This window comes from Lipophrys pholis, assembly GCF_963383615.2.
Source record: "Lipophrys pholis genome assembly, chromosome: 22".
Taxonomy (NCBI): Eukaryota; Metazoa; Chordata; class Actinopteri; order Blenniiformes; family Blenniidae; genus Lipophrys; species Lipophrys pholis.
The window spans coordinates 4400918-4424831 of NC_137644.1; the positions used below are offsets into that span (position 1 = coordinate 4400918).

Sequence of the window (23914 nt, forward strand, 5' to 3'; positions counted from 1 at the left end):
GGAAAGACGTGTTATTTGTCCGTTGTCTCGGTCTTACACCTGAACACGTTGCTGATGCTGGAGTCGGTTTGCTCATTCAGGCAACATTTGTGGGATGTGCAGAGTCTGATCCATGGTCTCATAACTTCCAGGACTTGGCGTCGGACTCTCACACCCTCAAAGTGATCTGCCTCCTTAGAAACACCTTTTGACTGTCTACACGTATTACCAGTTTACATCTTTCAAAACTGATTGAAAACAAACAAAGACTAGAGGAATGGAGTGGAGAGCTGCTGGCTCGATTCTTGTTTACAACAGATTGTGGAACTGCAAACTTTAACAGTATTTTACAGTTTACATCTTCACACGCGAGTAGAACTTCACAGAACTGCTAATAACGTCTCTAGAAACTCCAGCTGGAAACAGGACACCTACACAGTTTTTCTCTTGTTTTCCGCGTCTTGTCAACCCAACAGCAACCGCAGAAGTTCAACGGTTACCATGGAAACCAGCAGGTCAGAAACAAGCTTGTTCAGGTTAAATGTTCCTTCTGCTGCTCCACACGGCGAGCGCCGGACTCTGCTGGTTGCTCCGCAGCAGCTCGGTGCCGGTCAGGTCAAACTGGCGAGTCTCGGTGTTTCAGCCTCCGCCTGCTGCTGGTTTCCTCCATGTCGCATCGTGGAGCAGCTTCTTTTCCGCCGTCCGCGAACGTACAAGTGGATTAAGAAATGGATCGACGGAGGGGCAGCGTGTCCCTGCGGCTCCGCAGACCCTCCACCGCCTGCAGCAGGAGTGTGTGTGTGAGTGAAACCCAGCAGCAGTCTGGCAGTGAAGGGGTTACGCAGCGAGACGGGCGGCCCGGCGTGAGCGTCTGATGACCTAATAGCAGCTGAAGATGTCCTTCATCCTTCTAAAAAGAAAGCGTCTCCTCCCCACATCCTGCTCGCCTGACGTGCTTCCTCCGCGCTGCCACACTCTCCTCGGATATGCTAATGAACGTCTTGAGCGCGGCATTTGCATTGTAAATGAGGGAGTGCAGCGGGAAGCTAATATCGCACCGGGGGCAGAGGTTAAGGATCTGCTGAAATGATTCATAGTCTGCCTATCAAAGCACTGTTGTCCTACTTGAAACACTCGTTTAATCTCCAGTAGCCTGGTTTAACCTCGTCTCACCGCCGCCGCCCCCCCGGCTGCAGAAGTCACTGATTTCTGGGTATACTTTCGTTTATTTTCTCCTCCCTCGGCTGCATTTTGCTGGGTGACACTGTGATAATTGGCGGGGGGGGGGGGGGGGGGGGGGTTGTGTACGTGCCAGCCTCCGCAGTGCCAGCCAGAGGTATTATGTTCCATCGCTGGGCAGACTCTGGCGAAGATTAGAAATCGATTGAGGTCACGCGGGTAATTGGACCAACGTGGTTCTGGCGGAAAGAGGATTTGGACTGATGTCATATAATGAGACTTCTGTACTCTGCAGCCCTGCATCCAAACGTAAATTAACTAATTAGTTTGGGTCATCAAGCCAGATTAGTATGTGTCTGTCTGATTTATGTGATATGTAATATTGTGAACGACTTGGAGCTCAGCTGGCAAGTTAAAGGTTGAAACACTTCCTGCTCACACACATTGGTGTCTGAACCCTCAAAGGACTTTAATGGAGCAGTTTTTCTTTTAAAGGGTCTGGGACCCCCGGGTCTTGGATCCCCGGGGAGGGGGGGTGGGGGGGGGGGGGAGAGATCACAGGGTCTGATTTTCAATTTTTTAAACAGGTTGACAAAGGAAGAGGTTGCGAGGACTATATCTCTTGTTCTAAACCAGGGGGTCTCAACCTTGCTGACCTCTGACCCACTGCTCCCAGTACAGCGTGGCCCCAGTTCCATTTTAATATTAACAATTTAATTTCAACGGATCCGAGTCTTGGTTCGATGTCTATTCAATTACTAAATCAAGTCCACTCAAAAACATTTCTTTATCTGGTGAATGGGAGAGTTATGCTCTCTGCTCACTACCTCCGTTCATATATCACATATTTCCCCTTTGAGGAGGTGGTGGCATCACTCTCGTCTTCTTTTATACATTTCAAAAGTTCATTTACACCAGTGTTAACCCTTCCTGTTCCAGTCACCCGACCGAGGCCAGGAGACGAACTCCTGTTCCGGCCGAAGCCCTCCTCAGCTTCAGGGTTTAACTCCCTCCTTCACAGCAGTCAGGAAGCAGGACTCGGTTTCTAGGATCAACACCTGGAGCTTTTATTTTCCAGTAACCAAACATGTACAGCACGTAGACCTGCTCCCATCGCCCGCTCCTCTCCCTCGTTTCACCGAACCTCCGACACGCTCGCTCACACCGGTAAAGCGACCTGCACACCCAGCATCTGTTAAAGCCCCCCCCCCCCCCCCCACACACACACACACACACACACACACACACACACACACACACACACACACACACACACACACACACACTCACACTCTAATGACTTCTGGCTTCTTCTGCTGCTGCTTATTTGAACATGTTGAACAACTGAATGATGCATCACTGTCCCATGTGGTGGGAAGTGGCATTGCGGTCCCGCAGCCCTCTCAGCCCACAGGATCAGGACTGAAAGTATGTTGCGGCCCAAGGATTGAGAATCAGTGTTCTAAACGATGTTGTTTATGCAGACCACAGCTCATGTCTGCAGATTGTTGTTGGTAACAGAGTTCATGTAAATCTATAACAGGAGATTCAGCTTTGGCCTTTTAAATATATTGACTGAGCTGAAGCCACATCTCCTCCTCTGGGCTCGCTCCTCTCGGCCGGTTTCCTCTGGAGAAGAGTTAAAAACCGTGAGGCCATGTTCAGTGTGTGTGTTGTCTTTACCTGGTACGCTGTGTGTGTAGAGACTTCAGCTGTGCAGGTGTGAAAGCTTTCTCCTCTCCGCCTCTCTTTCAGTGCCATGAATCCGCCTGGACAACAGCTGCTCCCCACATAGAGGTCACTTCACCTCTCGTTCCACTCGCATCGGTCCAGAGGATGCTGGGAATGTGTCGCGGGCGCAGGAAGTTCCTGGTGGCCTCCCTCGCCCTGCTCTTCATCCCAGCGCTCACTTGGCTTTATCTGTCCGTCGGGAGCTTTCAAGGTAAGGACAAGCAGTTTCTCTGGGTTTCCTTTCACAGAACAAATCAGTGGTTTAGACGATGTGTTGGGCCTAAACAGACCGCAGGTGGAGGAGGGTTTCCTTTCTTTGTACATCGGTCCAAGATGTTTAGACTCAACTCTTTAAAGGAGTCATTTTATTCAAAATTGACTTTCTAATGGTTTCCCAACAGTAATAATTGTCCCCATACCTGGAGTGACGCCCCAGAAGTGAAGAAAGTCTGTGTCTCTGTCCCTGCTGTAGCGCGCTGTGGCGAGGGGTTAAAGGTGTTGGTTGAATTCTGCAGCAAACTACTGGACACACGATTTCAGCACCTTGTCTCTTCCCGGTTGGTTCCAGACTCGCCCCAGAAGGCTCCGAGGAACTAATTTCCCACAGACAAAGTCACCCTGTGCTGGTGTCTTCCTGGAGGAGGGATATTAACGAGTTACTGAGGCCTGTCCAAAGTTGATTACTTCCTCCAGACAATATAGTCCAGGAGTTCTTGGAGCCTTTTTAATGACTTTGACTCACAGGATTGAAATGCGGCTGTCGTGCCATTATTAATTATGATTAAATTGACAATTTTGACTTGGGGTCACAGTCGCTGGAGACTGTATGTGAATACACTCCCATAATGCAATAGTCACCGTGGTCTGGAAAGTAATTATTGGATTTGGCAGTAAACTCCTGGCGGTGGGGAGTCGTTGCTTGGAGTGTGATAAGTAGTGAAAGGAGCTGCTGCAGGGAGCGCTGGCTGGAGGTGAGACGGGAACAATGAGCTTCCTCTTCACTCTCCTTCACAGGGCTTCACTGGCAGCAGGGCCGGAGCTCAGGCGGGCCGGAGCGCCATCATGATCACATAATTACATCTCCAGCCTTTCTCTTTGGGAAGAAGAACTAAAGCAGGTTGGACATTATGGATGTAACAAACATTCAATTAATCATTTTTACTTTACTGACAAAAGAGAACCAACGAATCCTGAAGCAGGTGATTTATGTGGGGAGGGGGGGGGGCGAGGAGGAAATGATTAAAGTCGGTGGTTTCTTCTGAGAAACATCACTTGGTGAGCTCCGGTGAGACATGCCAGCAACATTGACCCGCGTGTGAATGTGAACCAGATGGATTGTTGAAGAGGAATTGTTAAGCAGCTCTCAGCTTTGTGTTGTTGATTCAGATTAAAGCTGCTCGTTTTACCGGGTTAATAAAGTTATTATTGAAATTGTCTCAGTTCAAACGCTGTTAGCGGCCGTATCCAGGACCCGAGTGACGCTCTGCATGTTCTTAATTGGATCATTTTTCTGCTTGTCAAAACGTGGAATTGTTTGAAGGAGCGATAGGTCAGTCACATGAAGATCAACTGTTGAATCCCCACATCCACTGACTGCTACAATTAGCGTAGCTTCTCTCCAGGGTGATGCTCTGCAGCGCCGGTGTCGAAGCTAAAAGGACAAAACTGTCTTTAAAGGCAAGTTTGTTAGAAACTAATGCCGAGACTAAAGACGGAACGTTGAGACTGAAGATAAGACTTTGAGAGAAAAGACGGGACGTTGAAACTAAAGACAACAGGTTGAGCTTAAAGTTTGTAGTTTGACACCAGCCTCACTAGTTGTGCTGTGCTTTGAGCAGAAGCCTGTGCTGAGCGTTACGTCAGGTGTTTGTTTTGTGTTGAGTTGAAGGACTTGTTGAGTGTTACTGCATAATCAGCAGGAAGCTGAGAGGTCGTAATGGAAGAATAATGAAGTACTGTCGAGGTGCATCAGCTCCTCGTTTCTCTGACATGAAAACAAACTTCACTTTTACAATGAAACCGCATCCTGACATCCCTGCGATTTCACTCCAAATAGAAGCTTGTTCCTCCTGCTGTGAAGCATTTCTCTGATCAGGACTTGTGCAGCAGATTCAAACCATCAGCAGCTGACGGAAGCCGTTTAATTCAAAACTCACATTGAACATGGAGACGGAACATCTCGCATCTCCCTCTGACACATTTCAAATAATTATCTGCAGCCTTTTGCATGACGTCCAGCATCGTCACCGACAGATCCTGGTGACTGAGCCGAGACCAGGAGAACAGCTTCCTGCCATCGGCAGGTCAAATATCAAGGTTCCTCCGTTCACATGGCGTTGTGCTTTAATCTGGTTTGGTTTGGTCTGGTTTGGTTTGGTCTGGACGATCTTGGGCTGTGAGGTAATGAAAACACTGATCTGCTCCCTGGAGGTCGAGATCTGTCATCTCCTGGAGACTCCAGCTGACAAGTCCTCGTGACGAGACGGATTCATATCGGCAGAGTTTCTCCTATTCTCAGTTTGACTTAACAAACTGAACAGAAACACACGTGTTCAGTTCAATTTCTTTTTCCTTACTTTCCTATGATTCAGTTCTTCTGACGTCTGTCCTGTTGTCAGCTGGTCTGACGTTGAAATAAAGGAGAGCAATGCGATCGGTGGCCAACAATCTGAAGCAGTCAGACTCGTCTGATTAAATACGTCGACACGCAGAACGTGAGCTTTCGTCTTTTCCCGCGGAAATGTTTTGTGATGTGTGCACGGCGGTGATGAATGGTGCAGCCCAGTGTGATTACTTGGTTAGAGCAGGTTCTGAACGCTGGTCCAGGAGTCGACCTGCTGCTACTCTGATGAGCCATTAATGCTGCGAGCTATTGAAACACAGTCCTGTGTGTTTCACTGCAGAGGAGCAAAGTGACTAATCTCAGCACGACGGCGGCGACGGCGCGGCTGTGCTAATGTTTCCATGCTAATTATAATGTAGCAGCTCTTTGGGCTCGAGTGCTCGTCTCTTACTGCAGAGCAAAGGTGTGACGTGCATGACTGAAGTGCTGAGAGACAAAGGCGCATTCTAAAGAGCAGCACAGCCTCGGCGTTTATCAGCGCAGTGCTGATGATTTTCAGTTCAAGCATTCTCTTAGCAGATCTCACGAAACCTGAACCCCCGATGGTTCACGCCCAGGCACACTCCAGAACATTGTTCATCCCTCCACTCGTATGCAAGCTGTGCTGTGAATGCTCATGGCAGACGAACCCCAGGAGGCCGTGGAGGCGTCAGCGCTCTGGCATGCCTTCATCTCGGCATTATTGTTGGCTTTGTCATGGTTTTCTCTGGAGGAACCACCAAGCATCGGCAGTGCCAAATCGGAGCTGGCTTCCCCCTTGGTTGGAGTCGTTTGGATTCGTGCTTTAATAGTGTGTGTTGTTCCGGCGGTGCCAGGCCTCCTAACGACCACTGCGGGGCACGCAGCAGAACAACCACTGCATTAGTCAATGAACAAGCCACTGAAAGAGTATTAGCTGGAATCACTCATGTATGCATATCTATGAAAACAAATTACCCTTGGCCCTGGAAGGCCAGTGGAGTGAATCCCATGTTTTATTGAACTTGGCAGTAATGTCCCCAAAAATGCAGGATTTCTTTCAAATTTCTCAATGAAGTAAGTATTTTCTTTAGATTTCCCTTGAAACCATTGAGCAAGTGCTACCTTGTCTCCATAAATCACTTCCCTGTTCATTACTTCATTACTTTGACCTGCCTGCCTGATTCACGTTCTCCTCGAGGAACCTTGTGGGTCTCATCCGTTCATCCATCCAGTCTGATGCCCTGTCCATCTCCTGGCTGGTTGCAGTGTGTGTGTAGGCAAGTCGGAAGTACAGACATCAGCTACTGAAGTACACACGATACACAACCACATCACTGTTATATCACCTGTTTGATAGCCTGCAGGCTTCTTGTGGTTCTGAGGACGACATTTGTTCCCCCGGACCGCTGACACGACCCTGAACGGGTCAGAAGGTCCCACAGTGACCTTCACCTACTGAACGTTAATGTATAGTCGGATCATAAACGTCGGTGCGACGCGGAGCGAGGAGCATCGATCGTGTGTCACAGCAGCTCATAGAACCAAAACACTGGAGGAACAAACTCCAGACGTGTGAAAGGATGTTTTTCTCCTTTTAGCAGAGAAATGCATTCCATTGAAATTTCCTGAAGTACTAGAGAATTCAGCACAGAGGAAAACCTTCCAGTTTAATGAGCAGTGAAGGTGAAGGATGAGCAGGTACCGCAGCAGAATCCCAGAGTGAGTATCACTTCTTACTTATCACTGTTTGTGTAGGACACACCAACCCATCGTGATACTCCCCGACCACGCGGAGAAGAACGTGAACTTTGAAGTACTTTTGGTGGAATATTGACTGAGAGCAGCTTTGGAAAAGATCCTGAGATCTTCCTGCTCTGCGGTGGTCTCTTCACACTGACCAGTAAAACTGTCAGACCCTCGTCAGCTTTATCGCTGCACATAAATGGAAAATGGACTTCACTTCTACGGCACATTTTCACCGCTTCAGCAGTCTCCGGGTGCTTCGGCTATCCGTCACACACACATTTACAGTCGGGGTGGCCACCGGCCACTGTTTGGGCCGGCTCGGTGCCGGAGGTCACGTGCGGCTCCATGGAGCTTCGTGTTTTTCATTCCAATTGCAATTTTTTTATTCATGTTTTAATTCAAATTGAGAACCAGCTGTGAAGATATGAAGATCTAAAGTAAGTAGAAACAGCTGGAGAAAGATGAACCGACCACCAAGGGTAAAATCTCACCTGTTAGGATCACAGCTGCTGTTTGAAAGGAAAAAGGCAGCGTCACCGTGGATCCCTGATTTACGACCTTTGACCCTCATCAGCTCCTGGAGCACCCGGATGTGGCTGTAACCAAGAAATAGGAAGGAATTTCTCGAAGGGGATTGATAAATAAATATCTTTAGTGTGACATCAGCTCTTTTTCTTTTTTAATGACCCACCTTTAAAACATTACTGGATAGTTTCCCATTGCTCCACTTGATTCTCACAAGTTCTGCTCAACAGAGCAATTTTCATTCAGAAAATCTGTGAAATGTAAAAAGTCATTGGCAGTATTTCTGGGAAAAAGGCTAAATTCACTAATGCACATTTACATGACAACAACTTCAAGTGAAAACAGAAAAGTTAGTTTACTTTAGTTCTACACGACGATGGCGTCTGGAGCCACTGAAACACAGCTTTTAGAAAACGGCTCCCAAGCTGGAACTTTTTGAAAACGCTCCGTCTCTGTGGAGACGGTTCAAACTCTGGTCCTGGCCCTGGTTCCCATCAATAACTAGTAGTTCTGCACATGCTCAGTAGCTGGACAATCAGAACAAAGTTTCCTCCGTGGTGTCATGACTCCCAGTACATATTCTCCCGGGACTTGGTACTTTTATTTTGACAGTCACTGTAATAAGACACTTGCTGCCACTGCCAGTCAACAGACATTTCTCAGTGCTCATCAGAAAGTCCCTTTCAGTTGTGTTAGTAAGTGAAATGAAAGGATGAATGTAGCTTTCACTGATCTAGTAGAGGGCCGAGCGGGTCTAGAGGGTGTAGAGGGCCTAGGACTGGGTCCCCCATTAGTTTCCCAGCAGCAGCAGTAGTAATAATTCAGAAATGAACCTCAAACCTTGAGCATCACTCGAGAAAAGACGTTGCACTGTAAACAAAATCAGTCCAAAACCAGTCATTTAATTACCTAAATGCCCAGCTGTTGTAATTGCATGACGTTTTCCGGGCGGTTTGTTCCAGTCCCAGAATGCAGCGTGAATGCAAACCGGACCAAATGAAGGTTTGAAATCCTCCCCTCTACCTCAACCACCACCACCACCACCACCACCACCACCACCACCAGGTGAACCGAGTCACAGACAATCCGAATGTGAAAAGCCCCTTAAAGAATCTCCCGTCTGCAGACATCCCCGTGTTCGGTTGCCTGACACATGACATCACATAATACTCGCCGGGTTGTGTTGAGGATCTGGAAAGGGCACGAGCGCGAGTACTCTGTGCAGTATCAGATGGTAATATCAGTGCTTCCTTCGCTGCTTGGTTTAAAAAAACACAGGGTTTCAGTTTCCTTGTTATATCTGCCAGGCCCTCTTGCAGGCCTGGTTTGGCCTGTTTTAGCCTGGTTCAGCCCGTGGGCCATTTGTTTGACACCCCTGCTCTGAAGCATCACTGTGACTCTGGCAGCTTCTCACTTGTGACCCAACCAAGTGTCCATGAACACCAGTTTCCCATTTCTGATGAAGGAGCCGAGCTTTGTTCTGCTTCAGGCACCAATTCACGAGGACGCTATGATAAATAAATGATGCACTGGAATTTGTATCCAATATGACTATTCAGCTGCTGAGTAAGCATCTTTAATGAACACTTTTCCTCCTTCAGTCCACTCAGAGAAGAACTTCAGACCCTTTAGGTTCAGTCTGAACACACCATCTGAAAGTCAATCTTCTCCATCACAGCACATTTTAATGAGCTTCTAGTTTTAATAATTCGGCAGAATAATAATGCTTCAGGCTAAAACACCTGGAAATGCTATGAAACCTTCAAACCTCCTCCTCTTCCTCCTCTTCAGGCCGACTCTGCAATGTAATTAATCCCCGGGACGCCGCTGGTGTTTTTCATCCTGATATTTGTGGCTTAACATGTGACTTTCTTGTTGGGGCAATTAGGACTGATGCCTCCCGATGAGCAGCAGTTGGATTGTGGCTCTTGCTGCTTCCTTATGATCCAGAATCAAACAAGGCCGGGCCGGAGCAACGGCTGGGCTGGTTTACACTCCTGACTTGGAGGAAGTCCAACCAGGAAAAGTGAGGCACACGGAGGATCAGTTTGACCTGAAATCAAGTTCAAAATGACAAACATGAATATCACCTACAGTGTTTCAACAAAAGTGACTGTGACTGATAATTCCATCACTCCCTCTTTAAATGCTCCACCGCTGTGAGGGCAACTCTTCATCACTTCGTAATGAGCTCTCTTCTAAACAATCAGCTGCAGATGACGGGTTAGGGTTAAGTTGGATCAGTCAGAGAGTGAAAGTGTTTGCTTTAGGTATGGAGGACTTGAAGTAGTTGTGTGAGCAGATCTTTTTAAATGTACAAGCTTCATAGTAACACGAGATCTGTTGGACACTCGAATCACAAAACTCCAGAGCCGACTCGGCACAGTGAAGACATTCCGCTCAGTCACAAAACACTTTGTAAAGTGTGTCAGAAAGGCCAAGGAATGACTCAAACATGGCAGATGGAAGGACAAACAGAGCTCGGAAAAAATGTAAATTCAGACATTTTTCTGAATGACCTCTGAGTGAAATAATACCAGAGACCTAAGCTTATCAACAAGTTGATCTCTACCAGGGGCCGGACCACAATCCTCTGCAGAATCCATTCAAATCTCAGTAAATATTCAAATTTCTTCAAGTAAATAGTTTCAACCTGCGATCACTGGCGTTATCGAGGTGACCGCATCGCTGTAAATACCACAGTTTCACTATACTGTGATGAGAATAAAGTTGGTAACTAAAGCCTCGTTTGCACAACGTTTTAAAGTGAAAGTCAAGTCACCGTTATTTCGAGAGCACTTTAAAACAACGGCGGCTGAAACTAAGTGCTGAACATAAATGGACAAGAATCCAAAAACATGAAAAGGAGGCAATAAAACAATAAAATACAGGAACTCAATAAAAATGGTAACAATACAAACGGGCGCAGAGTCTCAAACGTGGTTAAAAGCCAGGAATTAAAAGTAGATCTTGAGAAGTTTGGAAAGTGTTTAGTGAAGGTTCTGGTCTGACGAGCAGTGGCGCTCGTGACACAACTGAGGGGCAGGACAGAAAAAGCTCCGCCCCCTCTGGCCGTAGTAAAACAGCACCCACCGGTGGCCCGACGTGAAAACTACAACGTTTTCAGCATTTCTGCCTTTCCTGTGGAAACTGACATCCTTTTCACAGCATTGCCGAGTCAACGTGAAACTTCTGAAATGAAAACACAAAAACAATGAGTTTTCATTTGTAACGTCATGTCAGTGCCGCTTCAGTATGTTAATCACCTCTCAGGGCGCCGGTCAATCGAGAGCACGTGAAAACAGAATGTGGTGATAATTAATAATGAAGGAACCCGCATGATCTTGTGTCCTTTATGGTTCTGATATTTCTTCAGGGAGAATGGCACGGCTCATGTTTTAAAAATATATAGAAAAGGTTAGATAACATAAGATGATCCTTCTTTTCCTGCTTTTTTTCTTATTTGCCGAAGCGCTTTTTGCAAAAAATGTTGATTGTCTGCAAAGGATGTTTGTTTGCTGACTGAGCAGCTTGTGCAGGATGGTGAAACTGCAAAAGTTCTTTCTTTCGTGTAAATTGCTGTTGTGACATCTTCAGCGACTCAAAACCAAAAGGAGCCGCGCCCTGGTTGTCATTTGTTCCCCGTCCACGCCGATATCCTGCAGTGTCGGCGATCCCACATGCAGACGACACGAGGCTGTGAAGGGTGAGATCGCTGCGCTGTTCTGGTGACGGAGGCTCCAGATTGTGCGTCCGTGCCTGTTGATATGGAACTAAATCAAGTTCCAGAGACCTCAAACTGTCATGTCGTGTCTGCCTCACACCAGCATTGTGGTGATTTTGCGCTCCACCTTCAAACATGGTGATTCACTTACAGGAGATCTGGGACAAGGAGGTATGATGGAATTAGAAAGTGACCGAAATAGAAGCAAGAGCAGTCAGTCACGTGAAGCTGCGCCGTTGTAACAGTCTCACGTCCCAAATCCCATTGGAAGTAAACAGTCTGCGTGTGGCAATGTGAATTAAGACGACCAGCTGGCCCAGTTCCATTCTTCTTCCTCTCCACAGCGCCGATCACCATCGGGGAAACTAATTCCCGGCTTAAAGCCGTGATGGATGCCAGGCAGCCCCCCCCCCCCCAACCACCACCACCACCGTCCCTGAGCCCCCCCACCTCTGACATGACACCAACGGCTGCCAGTCCCCTCCCCCCCCCCCCACCACCGCACACACAGCAGCACAAGCTCAGTCTGCCAGCGTCCAGCCAAACACAAGAACATTCAGAGACGTTAATCAGCCGCTCCAGTCTTCATGCTCCTTCTGTGATTCCTTCACTCAAATACCTGCCGTGGAAATCTGGTTTCTCAGAACCTGAGGTCCAATCTGGAGCGACTGATCAAATTTCATCCAGAAACCGGGGGGGGTTCAAAGTTAGAAATGTAGTTTTCACCTTGGACCGCTAGTTGGTGCTGTTTGTTTTTTGTAATGAAACCACACAGGCCTGCAGAAGAGAACAATGGGCTCTAATCATAGAACACAGACATTCTCGTGGACAGACCACCAAGTTGGATTGTAATAATGAAAATAGCTCAACATAAAATATGTATATAGTTATTCACGTTGCTGCACTCTGAAGTTTAGTGCTTCAGTATGTATTCAAAAACAGGCTCAGCCTTGCTTTTTCCAGAGCAGTTTCGTCGTCTTTGTTCTTCCACAGAAAAGGTTTTTATGTGAGCAGGCAGATGTGTCGTTCCCGTCCAGCAGGGACACCATTGGTCTCGGCCAAAAGCTGCAGTCTGGGTCTCGGTAGCTGGACGGTCGACTCCTGAACCACACCGGAGCAGACCTGATGTCGAGCTTCTCAGCGTTCTCCGCCAGCAGATGTGGCATCTGTGCGAACATAAAATCCAAACGACTGCCGGGGAGCCGAAGAGTTCACTTTTATGTTTTTAACTTCACTATAATGCTTCTTCGGCTTAACGAGAGCTGTAAGTCTGAGCCGTCAGGTTTCCGCTTTGGAGTATTCGCCTCTGTTCCCGACGCCTCCCGTCTGCTCGCCGAGCGAAGATCCTCTGCTCACTGGCGTGAACATGGACGCTCCACATGTCAGAGTTTTAGTTTAATGAACAAATGATCAAGAAAAGAAGGTGAAGAAGAAGGTGCTCTTTCTTTTCTTGGACCTGTTTTGTTTTATTTAAATTTTTTTTTAATGTTTCCGACTTGCTCCGCGTCACACTGACGTTCATGATCGTACATCAGCGTCGCCGGAGCCTTCAGACCTTCTGTTCTGGGTCGTGTCGGCAGCTCTTGCTCTTATTTGTCCTTCAGTCCTGACGTTCAGTCCTCAGCACCACAGGAAGCATGCACAGTGTCAAACATGTGACTCGATGACATTGTCCAGCGTGTGTCCACTTCCGTAGATGATCCGACCGTCTCTGTGCTTTGACCAACTGTTTCTTCTCTTGATTCCAGTTTGAAGTGGATCTTACTGACCTCATGTGTCTGCAGTTTCGTCCAGCAGCGTTTCACTTTAAAAACTTTGTCTTTTTGAATGTTTTCTTAAAGTGTTAGTGGTCAGTGCTCTGCAGAATGAAGCGTGCACAAAGAGCACAAAGTCACCGACATCATCGCCCGCTGTGTTTTTATTTCTTTCTAAATCAAAAACGTTCACAGACGTGACGTCTCGTACATTCTGGACAACCAGAAATGACTGAAGCACAAAGTGAAACACAAAAAGAAAAAAACATCTGGCATCTCAGCCCGAGGATTCTGGTGAAAACCTGTGCAGTCTTTATTAGTGTGCAGTCTTTATTAGTGTGCAGTCTTTAATGGTGTGCAGTCTTTATTGGTGTGTAGTCTTTAATGGTGTGAGGTCTTTAATAGGGTGCAGTCTTTATTGGTGTGCAGTCTTTAATGGTGTGCAGTCTTTAATGGTGTGCAGTCTTTAATGGTGTGCAGTCTTTATTGGTGTGTAGTCTTTATTGGTGTGTAGTCTTTAATGGTGTGCGGTCTTTAATGGTGTGCAGTCTTTAATGGTGTGCAGTCTTTAATGGTGTGCAGTCTTTATTGGTGTGCAGTCTTTATTGGTGTGCAGTCTTTAATGGTGTGCAGTCTTTATTGGTGTGAAGTCTTTAATAGGGTGCAGTCTTTATTGTGTGCAGTCTTTAATAGGGTGCAGTCTTTATTGTGTGCAGTCTTTAATGGTGTGTAGTATTTATTGCGTGCAGTCTTTAATGGTGTGCAGTCTTTAATGGTGTGCAGTCTTTATTAGTGTGCAGTCTTTATTAGTGTGCAGTCTTTATTGGTGTGCAGTCTTTATTGGTGTGCAGTCTTCAATGGTGGGCAGTCTTTATGTGTGCTGTCTTTAATGGTGTGCAGTCTTTAATGGTGTGCAGTCTTTATTGGTGTGCAGTCTTTAATGGTGTGCAGTCTTTATTGGTGTGCAGTCTTTATTGGTGTGCAGTCTTTATTGGTGTGCAGTCTTTAATGGTGTGTAGTATTTAATGGTGTGCAGTCTTTATTGGTGTGCAGTCTTTAATGGTGTGCAGTCTTTAATGGTGTGCAGTCTTTATTGGTGTGCAGTCTTTATTGGTGTGCAGTCTTTAATGGTGTGCAGTCTTTATTGGTGTGAAGTCTTTAATAGGGTGCAGTCTTTAATGGGGTGCAGTCTTTATTGGTGTGCAGTCTTTAATAGGGTGCAGTCTTTAATAGGGTGCAGTCTTTAATGGTGTGTAGTATTTATTGCGTGCAGTCTTTAATGGTGTGCAGTCTTTATTGTGTGCAGTCTTTATTGGTGTGTAGTATTTAATGGTGTGCAGTCTTTATTGGTGTGCAGTCTTTAATAGGGTGCAGTCTTTATTGGTGTGCAGTCTTTATTGGTGTGCAGTCTTTAATGGTGTGCAGTCTTTATTGGTGTGCAGTCTTTATTGGGTGCGGCAACAGAAGATAGACTGATCACTTTAGTCTTCCGTCTGTCTTCAGAAGACCGGAGCAGGAGCTCTTCCAGGTTACGGTGTGGAGGACAGGTTAGTACCGAGTCCAACAGGAGAACAATGAGCAGCTCTGTCAGACTGTGATGACGTTATATTACCGGACTGGAAGGAAGTTTGTTTCCTTTCTTCTGTCATCTTGCATACAGCTTTATTCTGTTGTGAAAGGAAACGATGATGAAGGTCTCCTTGAAGTAATTCAGCAGAAACATAAAAGTAACCAACCTTTTCCGCCTCAAAGCTTTTTCATGCATGAAACAGATGGAATCCGACGAGTCCACCTCGTAATACCTTCCCAAATCAGATGTGACAGTGTCTGAGTTTGGGCCGTTCACCCCATACTAATGTGGTCAGTGTGAAAACAAACAAGCTGCTGTTGACTCTCTGCGGTCGGAAGACGGCCTCATTGTCCTGAGCCAGCAGCTTGTCCGGTGTGTCCTCTGCTGGGACAGTGGGACTCGCCGGCCTTTGCTCAGGCTTTTGTTTGCATGGAGACGATATGACAAACATCTCAAAGCCAAATGAATTGGCTGGGCTGCATGAAAGGACCAGGTGCATCTGCTGCCTGGAACGGACATATGCAATCTCCGAGCAGCACAAACAAATGGTCATTGAGTCCATTTCAGTGGGACTGGGCCCAACAACCCCACTCTGCAAATGAATTACAGCGCAGACGACAGCCTATCCAGAAGGTGCTTTGGTCCTCCGGGTGCCTGCGAATCGTCTCTTCTGCAAAATGTGTCATGGAGAAGCACTGGTTTTAGACAATGACTGTAAGTCTTGTTGAATTATATTTAGTTGACAGCAGCAACATTCAGCAAATTTTATACTTTGATGTCCCCTGAAATATGCCAAGAGTATTCAGATGGTGAAGCCTTTAATCACAATCTTCACCAAGATTTTAAAGTCTGCTGAAGTTGGAGGTTCTCTGCTCCCTTCAGGACTCTAGACGATCGCATTTAGCATATAGCATTGTGCCTGCAGGACTCTGGAAGTTAGCATTTAGCATATAGCATTGTACCTGCAGGACTCTGGAAGTTAGCATTTAGCATATAGCATTGTACCTGCAGGACTCTGGAAGTTAGCATTTAGCATATAGCATTTTGCCTTCAGGACTCTGGAGGTTAGCATTTAGCATATAGTATTGTGCCTGCAGGACTCTGGAGGTTAGCATTTAGCATATAGCATTGTGCCGGCAGCGTGTATTCAGACTCTACATCTTCCAGAAACGTCCTGTAGGACTCCTGTGTGAACCTCTGCAGCTCCCTCTAGTGGATGAAAAAGCAGCTTTTTCCTGATTAAAGCACAAACAGAATAATAACATAATAATAACGTTGATATCAGCATAATCACAGATTGTGAACGGGTGAGTGTTTTGCGGTGCAGATGAGCGTGGGCTGGGTGTTTAACCGTTCACTGGACTCGTCCCTGCTGTCGGTTTCTTTTTTGATCTGTGCAGTTGGAGCTGCGTCAACAGGACACTTTGAGCGTCCCAGCTGGCTGGAAGCAGCTGGTTTTCATGTGAGATGACAGATGTGTCATCCTGGAGAACCATTTATTTCCCAACAAGGATCAATAATGTAATCTGAGCGGTGGCCGCTCTGCTCTGCTGCGGCAATCTGACACCGGGATGAGGATTTCTTCTCGGCTGTGTTTTCCCCCAGTGAGCTTCTGAATAGAGAAGCTATTGTGTTCTTTAATGATCTTCTACCAAGTCCTCCCCCTCCTCTGTGGGAGCTGAAGTGAAGTGAGAGTGACGCTCCGGCTCCTCTCCAAGGACTCGTGTGTTCACGACTGGAGGCTCTTGTTCAGATGTGAAGGAGTGAGAGCCGAGCGGAGGAAATGGCAGCAGACTGGGATGAGACACTGAGCGTGGGCGGCTCTGCTGTCGGCTCTGTTGATTGAAAGATGTTTGAGCTGAGATGTAGCGGCGCTTCGGGTCGTATGTCACACCGAGCATGAAGTGTAGCGCCCTCTGTAGGCAGATCGGCACAGCCGGGATTTTACGGTCCAGCGCCCAAGCTTCTGTGGAAGATCTGTGTGCCCTCCTCCCTACTGCCCCTCATGCCCCTCCTCACTACTGCCCCTCATGCTTCTCCTCACTACTGCCCCTCATGCCCCTCCTCACTGCTGCCCCTCATGCTTCTCCTCACTACTGCCCCTCATGCCCCTCCTCACTGCTGCCCATCATCACTGCTGCCCCTCATGCCCCTCCTCTCTCCTGCCGCCCCTTACTACTGCCCCTCCTCACTGCTGCCCCTCCAACAGGTGATCCTTCACCAGGTGTTCCTCCACCAGGTGTTCCTCCACTTGGTGATCCTCCACCAGGTGTTCCTCCACTTGGTGATCCTCCACCAGGTGATCCTCCACCAGGTGATCCTCCACCAGGTGTTCCTCCACTTGGTGATCCTCCACTTTGTGATCCTTCACCAGGTGATCCTTCACCAGGTGATCCTTCACCAGGTGTTCCTCCACTTGGTGATCCTTCACCAGGTGGTCCTCCACCAGCTGATCCTCCACCAGGTGTTTCTCCATCAGGTGTTCCTCCACTAGGTGTTCCTCCACCAGGTGGTCCTCCACCAGGTGATCCTCCACCAGGTGTTCCTCCACCAGGTGTTCCTCCACGAGGTGATCCTTCACCAGGTGATGAAAGAAGGATTCAGTGACTCGTCAGATTTTCTGGGACGTTTTGCTGAACTGAGGTTTTGTTGTGAAACGAGTCCAGTGACTGGAGGAGGAGGGAGAGTCTGTGATGCAGGAGAACCATGTCGGGGTCGGAGCTGCTTTAAGAGCAAAAGAGGTGAAGAAACAAAGAGTCGCTGCTCTGATAAAGTCCCCTGTCGTCAGGGATTCAAACCTAAAGTCCAGCGTGGCGTTTTAAAAGCCACACTTCAGGATCTGATGTTGAGTTTTGTGGGACTAAAAAAAATGATTTAGTTTTAATGTCGAATTAACATTCAGCTCGTATCAGAATCACTTTCTTCAGACAAACTCTTGTTAATTTTTCATAATTTTCATGTGAATCTCTGCACTTTGAAGGAGGAGGAGGTGGTGGTGGTGGTGGTGGTGGTGGTGGTGGTGGTGGTGGTGGTGGTGGTGGTGGTGGTGGACCTGAAAGATACATTTTCTAAAATGTTGTCTTTATTCTTTATTTTTGCTACTTTTTAATTTTTTATTTGAATATTTAAGGATTTGGTTTTAATTCTGACTTTGTTGTGAATTGTTTTTGATCTGATTTGTCGTCAATGTTTATTGTTTCAAGGCTTTCAGGAGTTGAAAGATGTGAAACTTTGATTATTTAACAACCTGAACAAAGTTTTGGTCCCAAGCAACCAGAATGTTGGAGTAGCTCCTGGTGCTGACCCCGCCCCTCTCGTCCCTCACAGTGAAGCCCCTCCCCCTGTCTCCGTTGGAAGCGCAGTCGTCCACGCCGGTGGGCAGCGCCGGCGAGCGGCAGGCCTTGGAGCTGCGTGTGCGGGCGGTGGAGGAGGAGAACCGGGCGCTGCGCCGGGAGCTCAGCAGGCCCCCCAGGAGCCCGTCGGCCCGCCTCCCGAGTGCCGGTCGCCATGGTAACCACAGCCGGACGCACTCAGAGGAAGGAACAGGCGACAATGATGGACAGAAAGCTGCGGCGGCGGGAAACAGCTCGGACTGCGTGCAGCAGCCGGGCGTGGACAAGTGTGAGGTGAGATCACAATGTTCCAGCACACTGGCAGAACATTCCAGATGTTCCAGCACACTGGCAGAACATTCCAGATGTTTAATACACGTTCCAGATGTTTAATACACTGGCAGAACGTTCCAGATGTTTAATACACTGGCAGAACGTTCCAGATGTTTCTGCACACTGGCAGAACGTTCCAGATGTTTAATACACTGGCAGAACGTTCCAGATGTTTCTGCACACTGGCAGAACGTTCCAGATGTTTCTGCACACTGGCAGAATGTTCCAGATGTTTAATACACTGGCAGAACGTTCCAGATGTTTAAGCACACTGGCAGAACGTTCCAGATGTTTCTGCACACTGGCAGAATGTTCCAGATGTTTAATACACTGGCAGAACGTTCCAGATGTTTCTGCACACTGGCAGAACGTTCCAGATGTTTAATACACTGGCAGAACGTTCCAGATGTTTAAGCACACTGGCAGAACGTTCCAGATGTTTCTGCACACTGGCAGAATGTTCCAGATGTTTAATACACTGGCAGAACGTTCCAGATGTTTAAGCACACTGGCAGAATGTTCCAGATGTTTAATACACTGGCAGAATGTTCCAGATGTTTAAGCACACTTGTAGAACCATCCAAGTGTTTCAGTACACTGGAAGAATGTTCCAGTTGTTTCAGTACACTGGCAGGATGTTCCAGTTGTTTCAGTACACTGGCAGAACATTCAGCTCCTGTTAACTGAAGGTACATATTGAAGTGGTGGAAATCTTTCATATCACCTCTTTCCTCCTCAGACGATCCACGTGGCCATCGTGTGTGCAGGTTACAACGCCAGCAGAGACGTGGTGACGCTGGTGAAGTCCGTCCTCTTCCACAGGTACCGTCACTCTTTTTGCTTGTTTAATATCTCTGTGTTTAGAAACGTGTCTTCTGGTCGTCCAGACGGCTGATTTCAGGTTTAAGAGTTTAAGATTGTGTCTCTGGGAGGAGGAGGAAACATCCCCACTGCTCAGGTAGATCATTGAAACTCCACCTCGTCACAGCAAAGCTCCAATCAATAATCAAAAACACATTTCCATCCTCCTCAGGTGAAGTCGACCTCCTAAAATACCTCAAATCTTGAACATTGTAAAGCAGCTCATGTCCCGTAACACCAGAAAACCTCCAAATACACCGATTGGAAGTAATCAGTCATTTATTAACATCAGAGAGGCTGTTTGATGATACAGTGGACTGGGTTAGAACTGACGCTCCGGTTTACAGACCAGTAGGGAGGGGACGTCTCTGTGGGACGGGTGTCTGTGTGTGTCGAGTGTCTCTGTTGGACAAGTGTCTGTGGGACGTGGGATGAGAGTCTCTGTGTGTCGAGTGTCTCTGTTGGACAAGTATCTCTGTTGGACGAGTGTCTGTGCATTGGTCCTATTTAGCTTTGGGACTTTGGGAGGTTTGGACATTGGGAGGTTTGGACGTGAGGACGTTGGGAGGTTTGGACGTGAGGACATTGGGAGGTTTGGACGTGAGGACGTTGGGAGGTTTGGACGTGAGGACATTGGGAGGTTTGGACGTTAGGACTTTGGGAGGTTGGGAGGTGGGCGTGTTGCTGCTGAATGACTGAAGACATCGATCGTCTCACCTGCAGCTCGTCTCCGTTCTGTTTAAGAGTAATGAAAGACTGAATATTGCTCTAAATTCCTTCTGGGACTTCTGAGAGATTAATGTCATTTGCTTCTTGGCAGTCACTGTTCCGTTGTGTCATTTCTGCAGTTGAACTGACTTTCTAAATTCAATATTTGCCCCAGTTCCTCTCTGGGATCAGTGATGAAACTCTGCAGAGTCTCTCAGCAGGACGTGCCAGAGGAAGCAAGGCAGCCACACATTATGATGGTGCCGCCGCCGTGTTTTAATCCAAGTGGAATAGATTTTACATACAGTAACACCTCTGATGTAGGGACGCCCTAAAATCAAAGGGCAAGTGTCCCCTGAAGACAAGTGTCCTTTCTTCGGAGGGACCGGTCACGAGGACAAATTGTACGACCAGTTGATGTTGAACAAACCGAACACTAAATACGTTATTGTTATTTAAAAACACGTAACTGAACCAATACAAAGATGGATACTATATATATATATATAGTATCCATCTTTTATATATATATATATATATATATATATATATATATATATATTATGGATGCACCGATACCACTTTTTTCCAAAACGAGTCGTGCTTGCATTTGAGTACTCACCGATACCGAGTACTTAGGCCAATACACACATTTATTTTTTCCACAGATGTTATTTGAGCAACATTCTTACATTGTGATGTACTGTCATTCAAAAGTACTTCTTTTATGGCACTGCCACATATACTGTAAGAAAACGTGTGTGTGTGTGTGTGTGTGTGGGGGGGGGGGGGGGGGGGTGTTGACGGCCGACGAAATAGCGATGTGCGCTCCTCACTCAGCGCCAAGTACCGTAAACCGCGCGCTGCCATAAAGCGGTATCGGGTGTCGCGGCATCATTGGCAGTTTTGAGTACAAGATACCCGATACTTGTATCGGTCCATCCCTAATATATATATGAAATAATAATTAGATAAGATTTAATTTACTGCAGGGACCACATACAGTCCAGTTTCATCTTAAGTGGGCCAGACTGGTAAAATATTACTATAACAACCTTTAGATTTACACTTAAAAGTTTTTCTTTGTTGTGGTCACAGTTTATGTGATGATTACAATCTCAACATTCTGGTGCAAAATACAATGGAATGCAAAAAACTAAAACTTGGTTTTGGCCGACGAGCCTTAAGTTCTCTGCCGTAAAGGAAAAGTGAACCTGAGGCCCATCCATGCTACACGCCGACTGCTCCAGAGCTCCTGGACGCTTGTGTGAGGAGATCCTCCGTCTCCTCGTGTGAACAATCACAATTTAATATAAAATAAAGATCCAGAGGCTCAGAACTCCTGAAGTGAAACATAAACTACCTGAGGAAAGGTGGAGAACGCCGGGCAGCAGAAGTGGAGATATTTTCGGGATCTTTACGGTACGTCATGGAACGTTAAGGAAGTGAGCATGGACGCTATCATGTAGCACCCGCGGCCGCGCACAGCGCTTGTTTACTCGCTAAATTCCACGCCACTCAAATGAAATGGAGCCGCTGCTTGTTTAGCAGCTGATCAACTTACAATATTATTACGAGTGCTTCCTAATATTCATGAATAGAAAAGAGCTAAATAGATGGTGTGTATACAGCCTGTGTGTTTCCACCGTACACACACACACACACACACACACACACACACACACACACACACACACACACACACACACACACACACACACACACACACACACACACACAGCTCAATCCTCACTGAAGGTCCAATGGAAGCAGAAAGCGGCGTCGCTCAGTTCCTCAGGATGCTCTACACACGCTCGCTTCCTCCTTGGCGTGATCCCGAGCCTCCCATTCAGAGGCGTGTTTGCTGGTTGTGGGTGTTCCTGCGGGCGCCGCGGTGGCTGACGGCCCGTCCGGACTCTGAGCTGCGACTGCTCTGTGGCGGCTCCGGGGCCTCCAGCACTTACTGAGCAAGACGCAGCTGACGCATTCAGACCAGCGTCATTCAGCTGGAGACGCCCCGGAGCGCTCACATCCTCGGCTCGGTGAAACTCTATTCAATATCTCGTCCTCCCCTCCCTCCCTCCCTCCCTCCCTCCAGCCGTATCACCAAATTCCACCAACGTCTTCGCTCCTTCAAAATATAGCAATGGTGCTTTCTTATTCCGCTCTTTCCTTATGTTTAGGTCGACCGTATTTCTGGCCTTTTACGTTACACTTCTTTTCTGCTGCTCTGCTCTTGTGAGTTATATGAAGAAGCTGGAGAAAAGACTGTTGCTGTGATGAAGGAAACGACGAAGGCTAATCGTGGCTGAAAGCTGAGGACGCCAGTGGGACAGGACATGTTACCCCACATCGGCCCACCTAAAATACAATCTTAAAAGGGTTAGAGCTGTGCTGATTGTTAGGACATGTTAGTTCCCTGTGGAAAGCTTGAAAAGGAAACGAATGAATGAAGGTCATCAGCTGTCCTGACCTGGAGGGACGGATGTGGTTGAACACCAAAGACACTTTGTGAAAACTCTTTGTGGAATTGAAGGCCGTTCTTTGTGTGTGTGTGTGTGTGTGTGTGTGTGTGTGTGTGTGTGTGTGTGTGTGTGTGTGTGTGTGTGTGTGTGTGTGTGTGTGTGTGTGTGTGTGTGTGTGTGTGTGTGTGTGTGTGTGTGTGTGTGTGTGTGTGTGTGTGTGTGTGTGTGTGTGTGTGTGCAGGAGGAACCCCCTTCATTTCCATTTCATCACCGACTCCATCGCCCAGCAGATCCTCTCCTCTCTGTTCCACACCTGGATGGTTCCCGCCGTCAGGGTGGACTTCTACGACGCCGACGAGCTGAAGGTGAGGAAAACGAAACGCCGCACTTCCTGCGGCTTTGTTTAGCGCCGGCCTCGTCTGTAAACTGTTTCTTTAAGGATTCGGTGGCTCCGCCAGGGAAACGATGCAGATCTGCTCTGTTGATTTCAGTCTGAAGTGTCGTGGATCCCCAACAAGCACTACTCCGGGATCTACGGGCTGATGAAGCTGGTGCTCACCAAGACGCTGCCCTCCGACCTGCAGAGAGTCATCGTCCTGGACACGGACATCACCTTCGCCACGGACATCGCTGAGCTCTGGGCGGTTTTCCACAAGTTCAAAGGTGATCAGCTGTTTGGTTCAGCCTCAGAAGAACTCAATGGAAACTCTAAACTAGACCAGCGTTATTTTATTTTGTAATAATGACTTCCACCAGGACAAAGCAGCAGTCAATTAAAATGTGATGCACTGCAGCTCCCAGCCTCAGTGTTGGAAGATTTAATGTTTTTTTACTGAACACGGTGTCAAATCATGTGTTCATGTTCTGCATGTGCACATATGAATCCAGTCTGACGGTGTCCAGCTGCTCCAATCAGGTCTGTCCTACGTGAGGACATCTGGTGTTCTGATGCTGAGACCGTTTCTCATTGATGCCGATGCGTCTTTTGACAGCCATGAGATTTTGTCATGAGAAGCTGTCGACGTTTGACGTGGGGATGGCGGGCGATGTGTTCAGGGTGGCTGGCTGGGATGTTTCAGAGGTTAAAGGCTTCAGGTTGCTGCTGCCGAGTCGAGACGTTTCCTCGGCTGGCTCCACCCGACTGTGAAGGATGGACTTTATCGTGAGAGTTTCTGTGTTGTCGCCCTTCCTTTGTCTTTATTCCTGCAGATGAATTTGCAGTAACGCTCCGTTATGTTTGATAACTTCAGGTGATTGTCTCTCAGAGCTCCGTCCAGTCCTCCCACGGTGAACTCTCATTTAGTCTGTATAGTCCTCTCACGACCCTTTTCTCTCTGAAATCTGGAATATGACGAACGTGATGATTGAATGGAACACTTGGGCGCTGATTCCCAGTGAGGGGAATTGATCCGTTCATTCAGGT

General features: G+C 47.4%; 1 protein-coding gene across 1 annotated transcript in view; it reads left to right on the forward strand.

Moving 5' to 3' along the window:
• The window catches only part of large1 (LARGE xylosyl- and glucuronyltransferase 1), a 79605-nt gene that overhangs the window by 22787 nt on the left and 32904 nt on the right, over positions 1-23914 (forward strand). Inside the window, exons 2-6 of the mRNA XM_080492085.1 lie at positions 2914-3100; positions 18120-18418; positions 19197-19279; positions 22733-22856; positions 22983-23154. Coding sequence (XP_080348211.1) covers positions 2995-3100; positions 18120-18418; positions 19197-19279; positions 22733-22856; positions 22983-23154 — 784 coding nt within the window. The 5' untranslated portion in view covers positions 2914-2994. The remainder of the gene's footprint in view (positions 1-2913; positions 3101-18119; positions 18419-19196; positions 19280-22732; positions 22857-22982; positions 23155-23914) is intronic.